Consider the following 19,778-nt stretch of genomic DNA (forward strand, 5'->3'; position numbering starts at 1 on the left):
GATGGTGACTTTTGTGAAGTCCTTCTGAAGAATTCAACCTACAGTAGCAGAAGCATAATAATATCCATGACCTTCCCAAATGGATCACATAAGAATGAGGTTAGCTCAAGGAACAGAAAAGAGAGGGAGAGAGAGAGAAAGCCATTTGGCACTCATGCATTGTTTATATGTGCCTAAATAGATTCTGTTTCCTATCAGACCAGACTCCATTAGCACCTTGCATTGTTATACTATCTCTACAATTATTTCAGCTACCAGTATCCAAGAAATAAAGACTTCAGGATTATGAATGCTTTTGAATTTTAAGCTAAGCCATCAAATGCTGCCACCTTTGTAATATCTGTCAATGATGGCTATGGAAACTAACGTTTTGTTTCCATTTTAATTTGTATTGGTAAGGTGAGTGACCAGTGGAGTACAGACTTGGCACGCTGCTGAGATGATTGTGGCAGGACCTAGTTCTCAGCTCCACTTTTTTAGGCTTTTACTAGGTATGAGAAACTGCATTGCTCTGTACTCGGCTTGCTAGAGTGCAATTTCTTTTGCAAACATCTTGTTCAGGAATATAATGAAATCTTTGATTCTGTGACAATTAACATTGCAGAAATAAAGGTTCTTGGCCATTATTTTCATGCTATCCAAATGCTTTAGGAATACCCTATTAGTTACGATTTGCTGAAGGGGGGGGGGGGATTCTTTTTTTTTTTTTCCCCCTTTGTTTTGCTTTTGTCCTTTTGTCCTTCTATGCATCAAAGCCCATAAGGGCTCCTTTACTGTTATCGCTTGCTGCTCACTTTGAACCACATCTGGGCTTTAAGACTGGTGGGAAGCCACAGAATAAAAGTCGATACTAAGTAGTTTTATTCTACATTTCCTGATGTTGCTCTTGCTAAAAATATCTTAGGCCTGAAAAAAAATTCAATAAACACAATTTTTATCATCATGGCTTTGATTGTCATGCTCCAAAAAAAAAATCTGAAAAGCAACTGGCTCCACTTTATGCCAGATACAGAGACCAGAGCTGAGTAGGGCCCATCCTCATCATCTCATGTGACAAGAAAGCTGAACACCATGGAGAATTAGACTCCCACTTTTCTCTTCTGGTAGCTTAAAATGAGCCCATTTGGTGTATATTTAGTAAGGACACAGAACAAAACAAGCATGCAGCAAGGATTTCACTCTTCTTCCAGTATTCATTGCACTGTGATGGCTATTGTTTGCCAGTTCCTAAGGAGGTAATTCACTTCCAGGGCAGTTCAATTCAACAGGATTTTTGCCATTAGCTTCAATGAGACTTGGATTCCTCAGCTCAAGTTTTTTTTCTCTTTGTATCCCTTGATTCCCCTTCTCTAGTCTGCCTTCCTGCTTTACGGCTTTCATAGAAACTGGATTCCAGTTTCACCAATTCCTTTTCCTCTTTCTGAATAGGATGGAATTTTTTCCCATCCTCAATATGGACACAAAATGTAAAGGGATCCTCATTTCCATGGTGTCATCTCAAATCTTTGACTTTCTGTGATCCACAATTCAGTAGCTTGACAAAAAGAAAGGAATAGTTTAAGAAATAATGTTCCTAATCTTCAAATGTTTCTCTGTCATAGACAGCACAATAGTGCACTGGCTTTTGTGAAGAACATATTTATAGGCAACAGAAAAATCATCATATACAATGAACACAGAGTAAAGAAAATCAAACCCGGGTAAACAGTTCACACTGAGATCCACAGTTATCAATTTTAAAGATTCATCTTGTGATTTGAATTCTGAAATTTCCAGTTAGTTCAATACAAAATGAAGATGTTGAAGGACGTGTCCAGTGAGGATGACATCCATGGCAACACTTGGAGTTATGCATGTGTGGGTAAACCTCAAACATCTGTAAATACGTTCGCCTTTCAGCTGAGTGTGTGGAACAGACTCTTGGTTCCCAACCTTAATCTCAACAAATACAAAACTGTATACACATGTAAATCTGCATCTGCAGATACCAGTATCTTCCTGTGTACACACTAAACACATTACAATGCTTCTCTCATACATAAGCAGTTAGACTTTCATTTGCAAAGAATTTTCATCAGTAACATAAGCAAAAAAAATGTATAAAAACATTTTCTCCACTTGTAAGTAGATCCTTTAATTAATTTGAAAGCTTCTCTTAAGGAATATAGTATTTTTAATTTTTAATAGATGGTTCTCTTGTTGACAGTAAAAAAATCTTTTAGGAGCTGTGAATAGAGAGGTTGGAGATGAATTTTTGAAAAAGCATATTGCAGAATAGATGTTATGTTAGGCAGATCCTACATTTTTCCCATCGAAGTTCTTTCTTCCTTCAGTACATTCAAGGAAGATAACAGATTATGGAAAACTGAAGTAGAAAATGTTAAAAGCAACACATTGTGTAAACTTTACACATTAACTAAAACAATAAATTAACTAGGTTGGTATTTTAACAAATAGCTGGTTCTGGAACATAGGAAGTAAGGTGGTAGACAGGTGGTCAAATATATTTGCAGGAGTTGAAGCAAATTACATTGTTTAGGTTTCATGATCAGTTACAGCTAACCTACTGTTGTGGTTTAACCCCAGCCAGCAGCCAAGCACCACGCAGCCGCTCCCTCACTCCCCGTCCCTGCCCCCGGTGGGATGGGGAGGAGAATCGGGAAAGAAGGTAAAACTCGTGGGTTGAGATAAGAACGGTTTAATAACTAAAGTAAAATATAATACTAACAATAATAACAATGAAATATAATAACTGTAACAATAATAATAATAATAGTAATGAAAAGGAATATAACAAAGAGAGGGGAAAAAAAACCAGTGATGCAGAATGCAATTGCTCACCACCCGCTGACCGATGCCCAAGCAGAGATCTGCCCCTCCCGGCCAACTCCCCCCTGTTTATATACTGGGCATGAGGTTCCATGGTATGGAATATCCCTTTGGCTAGTTGGGGTCAGCTGCCCTGGCCATGCTCCCTCCCAGCTTCTTGTGCGCCTGCTTGCTGGCAGAGCATGGGAAACTGAAAAGTCCTTGGTTTAGGATAAGCGCTACTTAGCAACAACTATATCATCAGCGTGTTATCAACATCATTCTCACACTAAATCCAAAACACAGCACTGTACCAGCTACTAAGAAGAGAATTAACTCCATCCCGGCCAAAACCAGGACACCTACTCCTATAAAATTTTTGCAAATACAGATCTAGGGTATATTTGCATTACCCTAAAATAAAACCACTTTGTCATTTATGCTTCAAAATAAGTACTCTTTGGAAAATAAACTGACATATAATGCTAAAACATGTGCACGGCATTTTCTAAAATTTTATAATTCTGATTTTTTTTAGACATCTTTCATAGTATCCCAAGAAATATTATTTTACTTTGAGTAAAGTCAAATTTAAGAGTAACTCATACAGGATTTCACAGAACACACTACAAGAAAAATCAGACTTCTACATACATTATATTAATTCAGCACACAAATGCTACGGATTTTCCAGTACAATACTTGTTTTCTTCAGGTATACAGCGTAATCAAAACCTCTGAACACTACTTTCTTCTTTTGTGTTGGCTTTCCAATCGCCGAATAATTCTTTAGGTAAAGTTGCAATCCGTAAATGACCTAGTTTTACTGTACCTGAATGCCAAAGACCAAGTCAAGTGTGTATCAATACTGATTAACACGAGTTATAATTTTTATAATTAAACACACAAGCTGTTGTGTGTTTTATCCCCATTACAGTGCTTTTGGTAAGACCACGGTGCACTGAGGACCCACCCACTTGAGCGTGGGTGCAAGAACTCTGTGACAGCTCTGCGATGCACTGTCTCAAGATACTGCTAATCATAACTGATACTGCTAATCATAACTGAATGCAATCACAAAACAATCCAAGTAACTTCTTAGGGAACACCATCAACCATCAAACAAATTTATAATAACTCTTAATAAAAAAACTTATCGGGCAAGATTTCCCACTTACCACTGTTTGAGGTCAGAACTTCAGCTGGAGTCTGACTTCCAGTGAAGCTACGCAGATGGACATGGACATCAGCTGGCGATCCGATGCGTGGTTTCCAGTATGTCACCGTGCCAGTAAAGAACGAACCGCGTACCTGTTATTTCAGGCATGCAGCACCAGTGTGCCAGGACAGACAGACCTAACAGAGGCCTACACACTACAGCTGCAACTCGATCCCAGTTTTGTGATGCACCACTACACCTCTGGCAGCGGCTTAAGCTTTTGTGCCAAGGAGCTGACACGCTCAGGCACCCTGCCTCGAGCTCCACCTCGTTCCCCACACCCTGCTATGGCAATGGCTTGGTCCCAAACCATGAGGCCATTCCCCGTACCAGGAAAGACAATCAGCTGCTGAAGCAGTCTGTGCCCATCAAATCAACCTCTCCTGCCTCCTCCAAAGGAAAGGTGCAGGCCAGATGGATGTCTCCTGTGGCATAGTCTGGTCTACGGGCTCCTGTCTGGATTATCTTGGCGGCTCTAACACATGGCGGTCTGAACTCGGGCATGAGGACTGAAGACACCGAAACTCCCCACCCCAAGCAACATAGAAAAGTAACGTATTTACCTTATTCTACAATCTTAATACCTGCTTCAAAGCTACAATTATGAAAAAAAATTACACTTGAGCCTTACGCCCAATTAAGTTGTCAAGGCTCCAGCACTCTTCTGTGACAAGATACTTGGTGCTGCAGGACACTGCAGCACCTCAGGATCTGGCTCTGCACCGTTTAAAGCTCTTGGGAAAGAAGTATGGCAGTCAAAAAGACAAGAAGCAAAAAGGTTCTGTTGAAGAAAAGATAGAGTGGCTTTTTTTACAGAATGTGCTGGCTATCTTTTTTCTTTTTTTTTAAATGGGATGACGGGTGTAGGGTAAAGAAGGGCAAAAATGGGGTGATCAGTAAGAACACAGGGTTACGAAAACGCAAGAGCGGAAAAGGGACCATCACCTACTTGATCGCGACCCACAGCACGACTCTGCCGACCACAGAATGGCTACAGCGCAGGCGGACAGCAGGCAGGTAAGAAAACTTGTATTTGTGCAGACCCCAACGAACATATGACTCATAATATTAACTCCCTTCGCATATTTGGATCTTATTTCCTTTGTAACAAATGTATCTCACCCCTGAGGTGAATGCTTTTGTTGGTACAGATTTTCTTCATCAGCTCTCTGTGGAAATTGGCAGGCTAAGAGACGTTTTCGTTATCACAGTTCATGAAGCACCCAGAAATCAGATCTTTAAGGCAATCAATTGTAATTATGTAAAATCTTAGACTGCATCCAGCTCTCCCACTTGCTCATGCTACTGTAACTGCATGATTTCTGTGGAACAGATTCCAACTCTTATCAACAGAAGTAAGATCAGAGTTGGCCCTAAAATTACGTTTCAGGGAACACAAGAAACTACGCAAGAAAGGTAATGTATTTGAGAACATTTTTAATAAATAATGTGACAAAAATTACTTTTCTGATTATTGGATCCTCAGTATGCAAAATTATGGCTAAAATAGGAGGTTTCTTACATGAACATAATGAAAACATTAATCACATGGATTGTTCCTTTAGTACTGCACACCCTTTCTATGGAACCTTTCTTTAAAAATTAGCTAAATGAAAAATTTCAGTCCTCGGTAAACACCAAAACACTTTTTTTTTTCTTCTTTTTTTTTTTTTCATTGGGGCTAGTCCTGATAGCTGTCAATAAACAAACACACATTTTTCCATTAGCACCAATGACAAAGAAATTTTATAATTACAAAAAAGATCATAAAATCTACAGACAGAGGACCTCATTTGGCAAATTCAATGCAACTAATGCCTCTATTTCAGCTTTAATGATAATCCAATGTTGAGATAGGCCACAGCAAAATTGGTAATTTTCTGTAAGTCCAGGAAAAGTGAGAAGTGTTTTGATTATGGCCCACATTTAGGTTTGTTACTTTACCGTCTGTCATCATTCAAATATTCCAAATACAAACATAGAGCATTAACAAAAAGATGAAAAATATCCCAAACAAATGCTTAACATTTTCAATAAGACAAAAAAAAGGTTAATAGTTACAATGGTTTACAAACAAAGTCTAGTGATTGTGCTTTTAAAACCAAAAAAAAAAAAAAAAAAAAAAGATAAGCAGTGCATTACAAAAAAATTAATCGCCAAGATCAAACAAAACTTCTTTAAGTGGCACTTCTTCTTTAAGGTGAATTGACACAAGTAGAGGTCTGAGATTTGGGCCAGTAACAGTTAATGATATTACCCAATCATTATTAAAAATGTCCATTGATTTTCCTGCTTATTTTCATAAGCATTGTTGAAGCTGAATATTAGAAAAAGTTTCAGATAAACTTGCTCATGCCTTGATTAGGCAAATAGCAATCATATTGGCTTACCTCCTGCCTATCCCAAAGGACATTTTTAATAAGAATGTAGTTAATGATGAAAATGGAAAGACAAATCAAAGTACCACAGGGGATTTAAAATGAGTACATATTTACAATAAGAGCCACCTCATCCCAAATTAATTTTACTTGCATTTGTAAAACTGTATCATCTGCAAAAGGTTAGCAAGAGACTGGCAGAAAACAAGACACACAGTCTGTATCGAAATTGCAAGATACCATTTGCACTAACTGCAGACTACAGCGAAACCCCTAGAATAAAAGAATGTTCTGCACGATGTGCACTTTGGGGATCTTTTTAATCAATGCTGTATTACTTGCAATGTTATCGATTGGCTCACTGGTGTACTGGCAGTGTACTAAGCACCGCCTCGCTGGGGAGAAACCTCGCGATCCCAGGCTCTGGAATCCCCTTCTGTTCTAATCCTGAAGCAGCAGCTGGCCCAAGTACCACGAAGAACAGCTTACCTGCCTTCTTGGGCAGCGAAGGTGATGCACTTAGCGTTACGGAATAGGCAAGGGCTGTTCCTAATAAGGAGGGTTTATAAAGAAAGAGTAAAATAAAAACGAGCATTCCGATGGTATGAAGAAAAATGAAAAATTGTACACTCTGATTGCACTGAACATTATTTCTGGCGTCAAACATCATCAGACTTGAGGCATCTTAAGTGATTTTTTTTTTTTCTGATTAGATTTTAAAAGCCTGTTACAGTACATGTCGTTGTCTTCAGCTTTCTGTTTCCTGTATTAAAAAAAAGACATAAATGACTGTATGTTAGATTTTATTATTTAAAATTTGTTTCACATACTTCTTAGAGATTTGTTACCTTTAAATAATAATTACTACTTTTAATTATGTGCAGCAACGTGACTGCATGTTGGACACTTTCTACAATCAGGATTTAAATTGAATTAGTATCATTAGGCAGAAAAAAAGAAGAAAAAAGTTCATGCCTTAATATCTAATAAAATCTAGAATAATAAACTGTCAAAAAATGTGAGAGGCAACATCAAGGTGTTCTTAGATGCTCTCGTTCTTTATTTTTGCTTTTGGGAGAATCTGGATAATGTAAAGTGCACATTTAAATACTGTATTTCTGCAAGTTCTGTTCCATAGATTTTAGTGTGGTGACAGTTATACTATACTACATATTACTTGTTTTTTATGTTTTTGACCCATTCTTAAAGTTTCTTGGATTGGGCATGATGTTAATAGACAGATAAATGTACTAATTTTTCTGAAGAGAAATATTTCTGGTTCAAAAGTGTTTTTTCTTGGCATCTGTCTAAGGACAGAAAATAGCCTTATTCTGGTCATCTTCAGTAGTACAACTGCAGTTACCTCCACCTCTTCTTCTTCCTCTTCTCCTTGTTCATACGTTCCCAGTACTTGCATTTCTGCAACATTCCTTCGGGCTATATTTGCTTGATCTGCCCTCTGTCTGCCTCCTGAACCTCTTGATGACATAGAGCTGGAGGAGCTGGGATCTCTAGGATTATTTGATGTTGGAAACGTTGGTCTAGAATATGGCAGGATGTCCTCTGTATAATTAAATATACATGTTGTTATGTTTACAAGCCCAGAGCTACTGTGATCCCAAAATTTCTGCATGCAGTTGATTTATTTTACTTTTTATGATCCTCAGTAGGTTTAAAGTGATGCCTGACAGGAAGATGAAATACACTGTTTCCATAATAGCATTATAGAAGCTTTCTTGAGGAAATTTATAGTATTCATGTGGTAACATTCACCACAGAAAAACTAATTCATGATTACTGTCCACTTCATTTCAATTTATGGTCCCTGCTCTATGTTCTACAGGAAAATTAAGAAAAAAACCACCCGTTGTAGTATATTTCGATATGACTGAGTAGGAGGAAATGACAATACATGCCTGATACTCACAAGGATCTCATTCCATCTAAATATTAGATCCTGCATTTCTCAGACTGAATTGAAACAAAATTAGTGGGCATGTTTTAAAATTTCAGAACCATCCTCTAAGGTAACCTTCTAATAACTTTTCTCTATAGCAATCCACTGTAACCAATCTCTTACTAATGTGCCCATTTAACCAACTTATTACCCAGTCACCCCTGATATTGACCCTGGATACCTGTAGGAAGAAAGACCAGGCATTTGTATGAATCTGTGTTGAGAGTCTTAGTGAACATTTGGCAAATTCCATTAATCATGTTCCATTAATTAGTAATCTTACCAACTTCCATATACAAGAGATTACATTGATCAGATCTGATTCATATAATGCCATGTCAGTACTTACAACTAATGCATTACTACTATGGCTTTTTTATTTTTTAAACAGGACCAGGTATCATTCTGGCCCTTTTCTCCTTTACAAATAGGCAAAAATGGGCCAAGTGCCAATTCTTTGGTAGAAAAGTGAAATATCTGACTTACAGATCTACTATCTGACTTCACTCAGGTCCCTTAGAAATTAGATTATAATTAGATAGATTACATGTAACTAGGCTATAAATGTATGGTAGGGGCAAGGACACTGATCCTTACAGCTCTCAAGGAATATTTCTGTTTGGGCTTCCTCAGCATTAGCTTTAATACATGATGGGTATAAGGAAAGCAAGATAGAAAATCTATGTTTTTCACAAGCTTTTACTTCCATTTTACCCTAATGAGAACCTGCAACATGACCTATATTAGCACTGTATAATTACAATAAATGGTGACAAGTCAGCAGATCTAACTTCACTCACACCAGCGGTGTGAGACACCTGAAAAGAGCTGGCCTCTTCCCTGTGATCAACACCCAATACTTCAGTAAAGCCAGAACATGCAAAATAACCTTGAAGAAGATGAGTTTTTGCTGGTGTGCCTTCTCGTTTTGGTGCTTTATTTCCTCGCAGTTTCCCATCGTTTTGCTGTTCCTGTGGTTCTCTCCGCTCTCCTGAATTTGTCCGCACGTCTGAATGCTGTCTCCCATCCACCCCATCCCTCCCCTTGTAGCTCGCTCCTTTCCTTTCCGCAGATCTGTCTGTCCTCGCTTCTATAGAAGCAAGTTTTGGCAACATGACCGGCCGCACCTCCAGCTGTGATTTGGACTGGGCGGTTGGTGATTTTATAGCTGGAGGTGGCACAGGAGGGGGTGGCAAGTCTACAAAGTTGAAAAAGAATAATAATTATGATGACATCATACACTAGTGAGATTAAGAAATAATATTTAACCTGAACTGAAGAAACAGATGCCCTATTTACTTTCAGCCCTCCCTCTGCCCTTCTCTCTCCACCCCAAAAAGTATGATGTTACTGTTAGAACTGCTGATGGGTATTTTTCCAAAGCTTGAGCTTTAAAAATACGGAGTAAAGACCTTTCACTGCCTTTTCAAATCATAATATTTTCTTAAAAATCATTACAAAAAGCTGTAATAAACTTTAGACACTTGGATATTAGTATATCAGTTACGGATATCAACATAAACATATTAACGTATCTTTGCTGATATTTATCATTTTTGCTAAGTCCATTCAACAACACAGCAGCTTGTGCTATAGTTTCTCAAGGTCTTCAGTGTACTGAGCATTAAAGCAAGTTAGCTGGGGTGTAAGAATGTATATCAGATGCACTGCCGATATATGTAAGGATAAACTATATTAATTACTGCATTCTTCTTTCAAAATAATAGGTTAATCTAACATACATATCCCTGATGTCTGTGGGTATGTCATGAGATATAAAAAAATCCACACTCCATCAATGAAGTAACAAGCTTGCAGGAAGAACAAAAAATGAAAAAGACACACAAGACTTGAATCTGTCTCCTTAAATTAGCACAGCTTAAGGGGTTGTAAAATTCTGTATATTTTTAAATAGTATTTATAAGGCCCACATATGTTTTAACTAGTTATATTTTTCTATTGCTGCATTAAGACTTAAAACTAGAATGTGTAAACTGTTCATCACAATACAATAGTGCTCTGTGGCATATAAAATGTGAAGGGAAAAAATGTAAAAGTCAAACAAGGAAGTGGCAATACAAAAGCGGTTCACAACAAAGCTGTAGGAACAAATCACATGCATATAAGAGAACAACAGGTTAAAAAAAGTGAGATGTGAAAGATGTTTCTGAGGTTAATATTCTCAAATGAGATAGCTAAAAAAACCCCAGTACTATTAAAAAAATGTAACTTCAGCATTTTATAATAGTGTGCATTCATTCTTTCTACTTCCACAAAAATCTTGGAGCAGCTGTGTTTTTCAAACACCATCACTATATATACAGCTAATTCACAGTCTATTCAAGAGACCATTTCAACTGAAAATTAACTAAATTGGGCCAAGAATAAAGGTAGTACTCCTGAATAAGAAAAAAATAGGCCTCTAACATATTTGTATAAATTCAGATATGGCAGATGCCACACATTTTTGAGAGGTCGAAATGGAGGAGCACCATCCTCCACGTTAAACTGGTGACATAACTTGGAATTGCCCTTGACCTGTTTTAAATAAGACTGGAAATTTTATCAGTTGTCTGGACTGGGATGACGAGGAAGAAAGATGTCATAAAGTACTTTTCCTAAGGTGGGACATCCTTCAGGTAAATGAGATCTGTAACATCATTCTTGCTGCATTAACTTCACAGTCTTGGTACAAAACACAAAAAAAGAGAAAAAAAAAACCCACAAAAAACCAACCAAGAAAACTTCTCCTTGTTCTAACTTATGGCTTGAATAAAGGACCAAATCTATTTAACAAGAAATGCAGAAACTTCTTTCCTTCTGTTCCTCTTAGCTAAGAACAAGTTGGACAACTGGCCTTATACTCCTTGCAATTTGTGCAGGGTAGTTTGTTTTCCAAACTCTGGCAGTTTGGGGAACGTCAGTTTTAGAAAGTAGCTAAAGGTAAACAATTGAATACTGAGACTTAATTTTAAGTATCTATTTAACACTCACCATTTGCAGATATCTTTTAAGAGAAAGCACTGTCATTTCCAAAACTTGAGAAGGCATAATGTAAATTAGCTGGAAGCTTAGATATCCTAAGTGGCTGAATCAAATAATTTTATTTATGGAGTGGGAAATACTAGACTATAAAGTAAGAACAAAGGCAGATCTGTGGGCAATGGACTGGACTTTTTTATCTGAGTGAACTAAAACTGTAAAATGGAGAGGCAACTTCTGATTCAGTAAGATGTGAAATACAACAGATTTTGGCAAGAAAGCACAGAATCAGTTACGTTGCATTCCTTTGTTATCCATAACTGTTTAAACATGGTTTACAGAGGTAACCTCTGTCCAATACACAACCTTAGCAATGAAACTCTGTAATTCCAGACATCAGAGTAGCATTCAGACTACCTCTAAAAATGCCCTGTGAGCTCCAGCCACCAAAGAGTGAACCAAACCACTTTCACTGTGCTGCCCAGTGCTCTAGATGCTTAAATCAATATGTGCCTGCAAGTTTGGATATTTGGGTCACAAGGCTCCATAGCCATGTGATCCTAAGTGTCAATACCTGCTCCAAAAAAAGTTGGTCTGAAGAAGTATATAACCTCTTACAATTCAACAACTAGGTGAAAAATCGTGTGAAGTCTGCCCAAGACGTCAGAGTTGTGTGCGATACGTTCCTTGAAAGCCCAGTGCATCAGACAATGTCAAGGCCAGACCAAAGCTCATCAAGCACAACAACTGTTCTTCAAAAGCAAGGCTGGAGATGGTGATGGTTCCCACCTTTTGCAGAATACTTTTAGTGATTACAGAACTTGGTCAAGATTTAAAAAACAAGATAAACTCTGCATTAGCCTGCAGAGATTCAAACAATATTTTCCTTTCTGAGGAAAACACCCTTCTCACAACATGTCTTCTCTCAGAAAAGGACATACTGAATCAGAAGTGGATGAAGATACTCAAACTCAGAAGTGTAGGCTTCTGGAACCACAGCTGTTCATGTAATATCTTGTATCTCACATTCCCCACTCACTGTCTCTATTAAGTTACCAGACCACTGAACAGCCCTTCTGTTGAGCCTGCTGATATAAAGGGAGTGTAGGTACTTAGCATCAGCCTTTTCAGTCACCCTTGGAGCCAGTCTCCAACACTTGTGGCACGGCAATGCACTGGCTGAATACCAAAGGGAAGGAACAGCATCTTTCCTGTAGCCTATAAAATACAACTTGAAACAAACTACTTTATTCAAGAATCCTATCCAGCCACACAGGACAATGAACAAAGTGGTGTTAAATCTTGACTATGGAAAGGAAAGATGCATTGATATAAAAAGTTTCATAAAACAGCAGTAGCTCTATGGTACAGTAATAACTAAAGAAAAGTGATATTCTCTTTCGAGAACATTTTTGCAACCTGCAGGGAAACTATAAAAATCTTCATTATAACACAGTACTCCTTGCTGAGAAGAATCCTTCACAGAGGAAAAAAAAAAAACTTTTCAGAGGTCAACACTATTACACCCCTGTGGTATTTATTTTAACAGGTCAGATCACAGAGAAAATCCAGATTCAATCTGCCTCCTCGAGTACAAACTGGCACACTTCTTATTAAAAGCAAAATGGAAACTTCCATTGTAAGGAATAAAAAATAAATCACAAAGCAACATCAAACCAATATAAAGAACTCAGAAGTATTTGTTAAAGGTCAGCTGTGCTCACGTTTCATTCATGTCTATGTATTACTGTTGTACTGCTTCCCATGTAACTCAAACAATTAATGGATGCCATTTCATAGCACAGTCTACAGGGGAAACCTTCCATATATGTCTTTTGAAAGGAGCGACGATAATTTTCTAAATGAGAACATACACAGGAATCACGGGATAAGCAAAACACCAGTGGGGAAAAGTAATCTGCTAAGTTAGTTTGCCACTGAAGTGGAGAAACCACAAATAAGCACAAAAAGATTAATTGTAAGTAGACACAAATGAGGGAAGTAGGCCTTGTTAGGCAACTCTCTCTTTTAAGCTCTGCCGGGCTGTAGATTTCTACAGTCATACCCTGAAGAAAACAGCAGACTTACAGATTTGATGCAATATCGGAGAAGATACAAAGTGATTTTTTTTCTATTGCATATTTATGCAGGCATGCAGAACTCAAGATTGTTCCTGACTTAGTAAAGCTTTAAGGTCATTTAAGATTCCTGGATACCTAATAACCTCAGCTACTATTATTCATATACTATTTTCATGCTTTATCTTTCAAGAAACATGGCTCAAACTGTACACAATAATTGGATGAACAAATAGATACAGCAAAACCCAATATGATGTATAAAAGCAGTGGGTTGTTGGGTTGTAGGGTTTTTTTGCCTGTATGTACATTTACATAACGCTTTTATCAAAACAATTTTCACTCCACAAAACCTCCCTCAGTAACAAAACCAACATTTACAAAATATCTCACAATGGAATCAGAAGTAAGGACTGCAAAGAGAGCAGGTATCTGAAAATTATTATAATTCAATAACAAGCTGGTTTTTAGCAGAGGTAAGAAATGCATTCCTACTTCTTTTTTACCTCGCTGAAATTTGTGCAGAGTAGATTTTTTTGTACCGCACAGGCAGAGGGAGACAAAAGTACAAATGATGCTGGCATGCATAATGGCTTAACATTTCTAAGTGCCAAATTCAAGGAAATATTTGGCAGATATTCAATTGCCTTTTGTGAGAAATTCAGCTGCCCTAACGTCATGTCATTGATAACACAGCTAAATAACTCAGTTACAGTCTCAACCAGTTAGTTGTGAAAATGTTTGTATTTTTTTCCTTTGTCACTTAAGAGATTTAAAAAAGAATCAGGATTTAAAATCTCATTTGAACTGTCAATGGCGTAATTTCTATTGAAAGACCTACTGAATTGAAGCAATGGCAAAGTACTTTTACCCTTTTTATATAAATGCTTACAATTCTGAGGGCCTGTAACTACTAATCAATTCAAGACAGTTCAGAAGAGACTTTCATATATATAATTTTAGAAAAGACAAAAATATTCTTTTAAAATTTGGTTTCTTAAATTAAATATGTAAGTAGGTCAGGCAAGGTTGAGAAGGAGGATACATCTGTTAGTTGGTTCTTGTAATGCACTCATAGTAGTTAACTCTCTAAAAGGCTAGATGAAGAACAATTAAAAATTCATACATTTTAATCCTTACCACCTACTGAGCAAAGATTTTTAGCAACAAATATGGAGAACATTTCACCGCCTGGATGACTGTCAAGGAACAAAACAACTGAGCTGAAATCCTGTTCTACCTAACGTAGAAACTGATTTGAACTAATGCTAGCAGAAAATACAAAATTGTTACTACTTGTACAACACAAAGTAGATCAGAGAACACTCTCCTTTATTTAAAAAAGGGTAGTAGTAGACCTTTTACTGCTACATTAGTAACAAACACACTTTCAGAAATATCAATCTCTTTCACAAATCTTGCTGTATAAAGAAAAAAAAAATCAGAATTTTTCAAGACTTACATATATTGCTGCTGATAATACTCTTGGCATTTTCAACCATTCATGCAAAGACTTAATTTATTGATATATCCATCAACTAATTGTGTAAATTCTTCATGAAACTGCTAGCAAATACTAATTCAGGTAATTTGGAACAGTAGAAAATTCTTTATATGTGAAAGTAAATTCCATTTTAAAGACTGAGAAAGTAATGAAGCAGTGTATTTTTCTCTTTTTAGTATTTATTCAATGTTTCTAGCCACCAATAAATGCTTAAATTCAAAATATCTGCTTTTCTTTACTACAAACACATGTATGTTCACCCAGTATGAGGAAAAAAAAAATCTTTGTATCAGGTACTCCTTTATAAAAAAGATAAGTAACAGTGTGACATCAGGGCCAACAGAAAAACCTAAGTATATCTGGGAAAGGTCAATTGTGCTTAAATGTTTCATTTATGTCTCCATATCACTTTTCTCCACTTAAGGAAAACAATTAGTAGATGTTATTTTATAGCTAATTCTAAAGGGACAATATACTAGATATGGCTGTTAAAATGAATGGTTAGAATCTTCAGTAAGGTTCCAAATAAGCTTATGTAAATGGATTGAGGGGGAAAAAAATAATAATTAAAAAATATCGAAACCAAACAAGCCCTTCAACCTCTGAACTGGGTTTTATTAGATCTGCAGAAATTAAAGCCGTAATTTGCTGTTCCCTGAATGACCACGCTATATTGCACTCTAAACAGGTTAGCAGAAATTCTTACCTAATTAGAAAATATGCTGAAGTAAGCAGGTGCTATATAACACAAAACAAATATTGATCATGATTGTCAAATCTATTGCACTATCTAACCACAATGCTCTATGATTTAACTTTGTATAATTACTTTCACAAAAACCTGTCATCAAATACAGGCCCACCTCTTATTTATTCCTGTGTTAGAAGAAAATGGCCACATAAAACTCCTGTCCAGATTTTATTTCTGATGTCCTAGCTGTTGTGTTTGTATCGAGGTTTGATGCTCAGCCAATTATTCAGTTAAGAGCATTCTCTTCAAGAGAATAAAAGCTGATAAAATGTCCATAAAATCTTGCAAAACGCCATTACAAGGGTCTCATAAACGTAACATTTCTGGTACAGTTTTGGGATTTACACCTTGTGTTGTCCTTTCACAGAAGCAAACATGCACAAAACCACTGTAATAACCTCTTGAAATCAGATAATATTCCAACAGCTCAGTTTCACTGACAGAAGGGGCCTGGGCATAAGCCAAGAGGCCCAGGTGCACTGTGTCATGCCAGTATTTAATGCAGCCTAATATCAGATAGATGCTAGTGAGAGAAAATACTCAGAACAAAGTACAGATAATAGCACGGACAACCACTCATTGCTAAATTACTTCTGCTCCTCGTGCTGTGAGCTTTGTATTAAATTTTTTCATCAAGTGGCAGGAATCATAGGGAGAAGTGGCTCAGAACTCCCTTCTTGTAACCCTGGATAAGGATCTATAATATTAGGCTTTCATATGATAATGGCAAATGATGCCCCTCTTTGAAAAATTTCAGACTGGTAATGAAAGTCCTAATCAGATTGTTGTTGCAGAGAACCAGGAGGTGGGGAACGATGCCTTTCTTTCCCCTCCCCCCCTTTAGCAAATTCAGCAAACTTGACAAGATGGGTTAAGTCTTGGAGAATTTATCTTACATGAATTTCCAACAAAGCCCGTGGGTTGTTTTATAAAACTGGAAGGTAGTGCTTTAATAAAAGCTGCACCACCTGAGGCATTTTCATTAAAGGCTCTCTCTAGACAACATCACAATGTTTGCATTATCCTCCTACACTCCCAAGAGAATACAAGCACTACCTTTTCAGCAAGAGTTGATATTGTGTGTGAAGGCACGAGAGAAGATGATTAGATTTTGCTTTTACTCACAAAGTAACCGCTTGCAACAATGCTGTGGTCAGGATTAAAATTCATTGATTTGTGTTGTCCACCATTTGAATGGTAAATCTTTTTTTTCAGGAAAAGATACATTCTGAAGGTTTTAATAGTCAGTCATGCGAACGAAGCCTTTAATCCTAACCACACATTATTCTCAATGAGTGTACTATTTATGCTATCTGGGCTCTTAAATAATGACAGTAATTAGCCGATTAGGACACTATAGAAAACAGGTGCAAGGCTCTGGAGTGGAAGCATCAATGTACAGTATTAAGGAACTCTGGCATTTAAAATGATTAATCTGTTCAGTGTGTTTAGCAACAGGAAACACAAATCACTGAATTCTGAAACATAATGTTATCTCTGTGGAAAAATTTCACACATGCACTGAATGCATATTTAGAAAGGTTCACGGACGTTTTCACCCGTTTCAGTGGACTCACCATCTGTGTAGACTTCTCTGCGCAGATGTCCTGGCTGGTGTTTTTGCTTTTTGGCAGGTCGGACCTTCTGTATTACAACAGCACTCATGTTGCTGTCGGTAGATACAGGGCTGGTGGGTCTAGGACAGTGTGATGCATGAAAATGTCTACGGCCTGGAAATTGTTACAGAACAATAGCTATTATTTTTCTTATCTAAAATAAGACGTTTCATACTTTCTCTTTTTTCACATCAGAATGACCTAGCTGTACGAAACCTGAAAATACACTGTTGGAATGCTAATAAAACTCTCATCCTTCCTGTAAGCAGTTTTAGAGTGAGCTGTAACTAAATCGAAGCATTTGTTATCCTATCAGTAGGCAGGCTGGCTTAGTTGCACAGAAATTATCCAGCTGCTTGGTAGGTCCTGCCCCAAGAATGTGAACTCCATCAGTAGGCAAGCACAAGCAGGCTTCCCGCCCGGCAACTTTCTGGAAACAACAAAACATTTCACTTTCAGGACGGGTTCACCTCCCCCAGCTCGGGCAGCGCGAGGTCACCCATGCCATAAGCAGAGCAAGTCACCAGCAGGTCTCAGGTACAGATGCCCCCTCTGCCGCTTCGAGTTAATTACCAGGAATGCATCGGGGACGTACGACTGGCATTTTATCACAGCTTATTTGCAGATAAGAAGTGCCACATTTTTAGGACGTGCAGTCAGGTACAGGTAATATCAATACACAAAAATCACTGTATAACATGAACTTGACTGTTGTAAAATTATTTACCTGTAATAGTAACAGGATGTAAAAAGACCTTTTCTAAATATATAAATTTACACACACATAGGCGCACATATTTATATGAACTTATACGTATCAAATGGATAAAATCCTGGCCCCGCGGGTAAGAATGGGAGTTTTGCCACCTACTTCAATCGGCCAGGATTTCATCCAGAATTACTAAATTACCTCCCCTCTCACTCTTCATGATGAACAGCTGTGTTGAAATGAAACAAAGGACTGTTAACTGGGAGAGGATATCAGAAACGGGAGGAAGGTTGCAAATCTGTGGAGTCAGGGTGGACACAGTTGTGACAGAGTACCTCTTCTCCAGGTCTGGCACTTTAATAGGATTGATTGGCAAAACATTCATGGATCTGCTCGAAACCTGCATCCCACCCTGCACTGTTCTTATTTCTTAGCTGAACTATAACAATATCCATTAGGCCTAGTCAGGTTACTGATTACCTATATATATCTATCCAGTGTTACTAGTAACCAGTATGTTGTAAAACATTAAATATTTCAAATATCATAGTTCACATGTCCAGTGGTGAGTCAGGAGGAAAAAAAGATGAAACATATGCATAAGGCCTTGCTACATATGCATAATCTATAATCTAAACTGCAACTAATAACATCTGTCAAATTACGAAACCAACACAAACCCAGTTCATCTCAATAATACTCCAGTAAGAGTTTGAACAGCATTCTCCAAAAGAACAACAAAATATAAAATGGAAAACAATTCTATTACGATTTTTTTTCAAATCCAGGGGAAATACGACTCTAAAGGTTTACTATTTATGTGGACATTTCAATACAGAGGGATTAAGTCTCTCACAAAGATTGACTCAAAACACTGGGAGCCTTACACTAGGAAAAGGATAGAATTCTGTAATCCTTCCCGCTCCCCCCCCGCTTCAGTTCTGGGTGCAAATCCACCAGCGGGGTTGAGGTTTGGCAATAATCAATGACACCAAAAAATTAGGAACTACTTATGAAAAACAATGTAGAGCAGCAACTTATTTGAACTGTTTCACCAAAACTCCTCTTCTGACTCTTCCAGTAGTGTACCCCCCATCCTGAATTTCTAAATGTTGTAAGAACAACAGGAATCCAGGAAGCAGTTGTGGACAAATACATTTCACAATGGCCATTTTTTTTCTTCTCCCATCAAATAGAGGACAAACTCACCTCCTGCTGCATCCTGCATTTGACGTCTGGCTACTTTCAGGCCAGCATATTCCGCAGCTGCTGCAACAGCCTGTGCAAAATCTGCATCAGTAAAAAATGATCCATCGGAGGAGCTAACGCTAGACCGCCCGCTTGAGATGTTATCTTCTTCAGAGGCTGAACCCCAGCCATTGATCATGGACCCTGTTACAGAGCTCTCCAAATCCCCAACGCTGGAGGCAGGTGTCTGCTCAAGGCCACGCAAAAGGAGCCTTCTGTTCTGCATCTTGGCAACCTCTATATCTGCCTCATCCTCTTCCTCTTCTGGTGCGTCGGTATCCATATCAGAGACCAAGGGCCCTGAGATATATCCATAGGTATGTGGTGGGGAGATAGGCCTTGGAGGGGGTGGAGGACTCACAGGTTGACGTCTGCATAAAAATACAAGGGTAAGAAGAACTGAAGTCACATAACAGTCAGAGGAAATAGTAGATTGATGAAAATATTTATTTCCCAACAAGCCTGACTTGCCTTTTTAAATCAACAGAATTTATATCTGAAAGGTTCAGGTTTGGTTGTTTTTTTCAG

General features: G+C 37.8%; 1 protein-coding gene across 1 annotated transcript in view; it reads right to left on the reverse strand.

The window, feature by feature from the left end:
• Window positions 1–6,163: 6,163 nt before the first annotated feature.
• The window catches only part of ROBO1 (roundabout guidance receptor 1), a 321,785-nt gene continuing 308,170 nt past the window's right edge, over window positions 6,164–19,778 (reverse strand). Inside the window, exons 25-29 of the mRNA XM_050915366.1 lie at window positions 19,212–19,621; window positions 17,255–17,407; window positions 9,252–9,560; window positions 7,769–7,968; window positions 6,164–7,168 (exon numbers count right to left, since the gene is read on the reverse strand). Coding sequence (XP_050771323.1) covers window positions 7,154–7,168; window positions 7,769–7,968; window positions 9,252–9,560; window positions 17,255–17,407; window positions 19,212–19,621 — 1,087 coding nt within the window. The 3' untranslated portion in view covers window positions 6,164–7,153. The remainder of the gene's footprint in view (window positions 7,169–7,768; window positions 7,969–9,251; window positions 9,561–17,254; window positions 17,408–19,211; window positions 19,622–19,778) is intronic.

The sequence above is a fragment of the Gymnogyps californianus genome, chromosome 1, assembly GCF_018139145.2.
Source record: "Gymnogyps californianus isolate 813 chromosome 1, ASM1813914v2, whole genome shotgun sequence".
Lineage (NCBI taxonomy): Eukaryota > Metazoa > Chordata > Aves > Accipitriformes > Cathartidae > Gymnogyps > Gymnogyps californianus.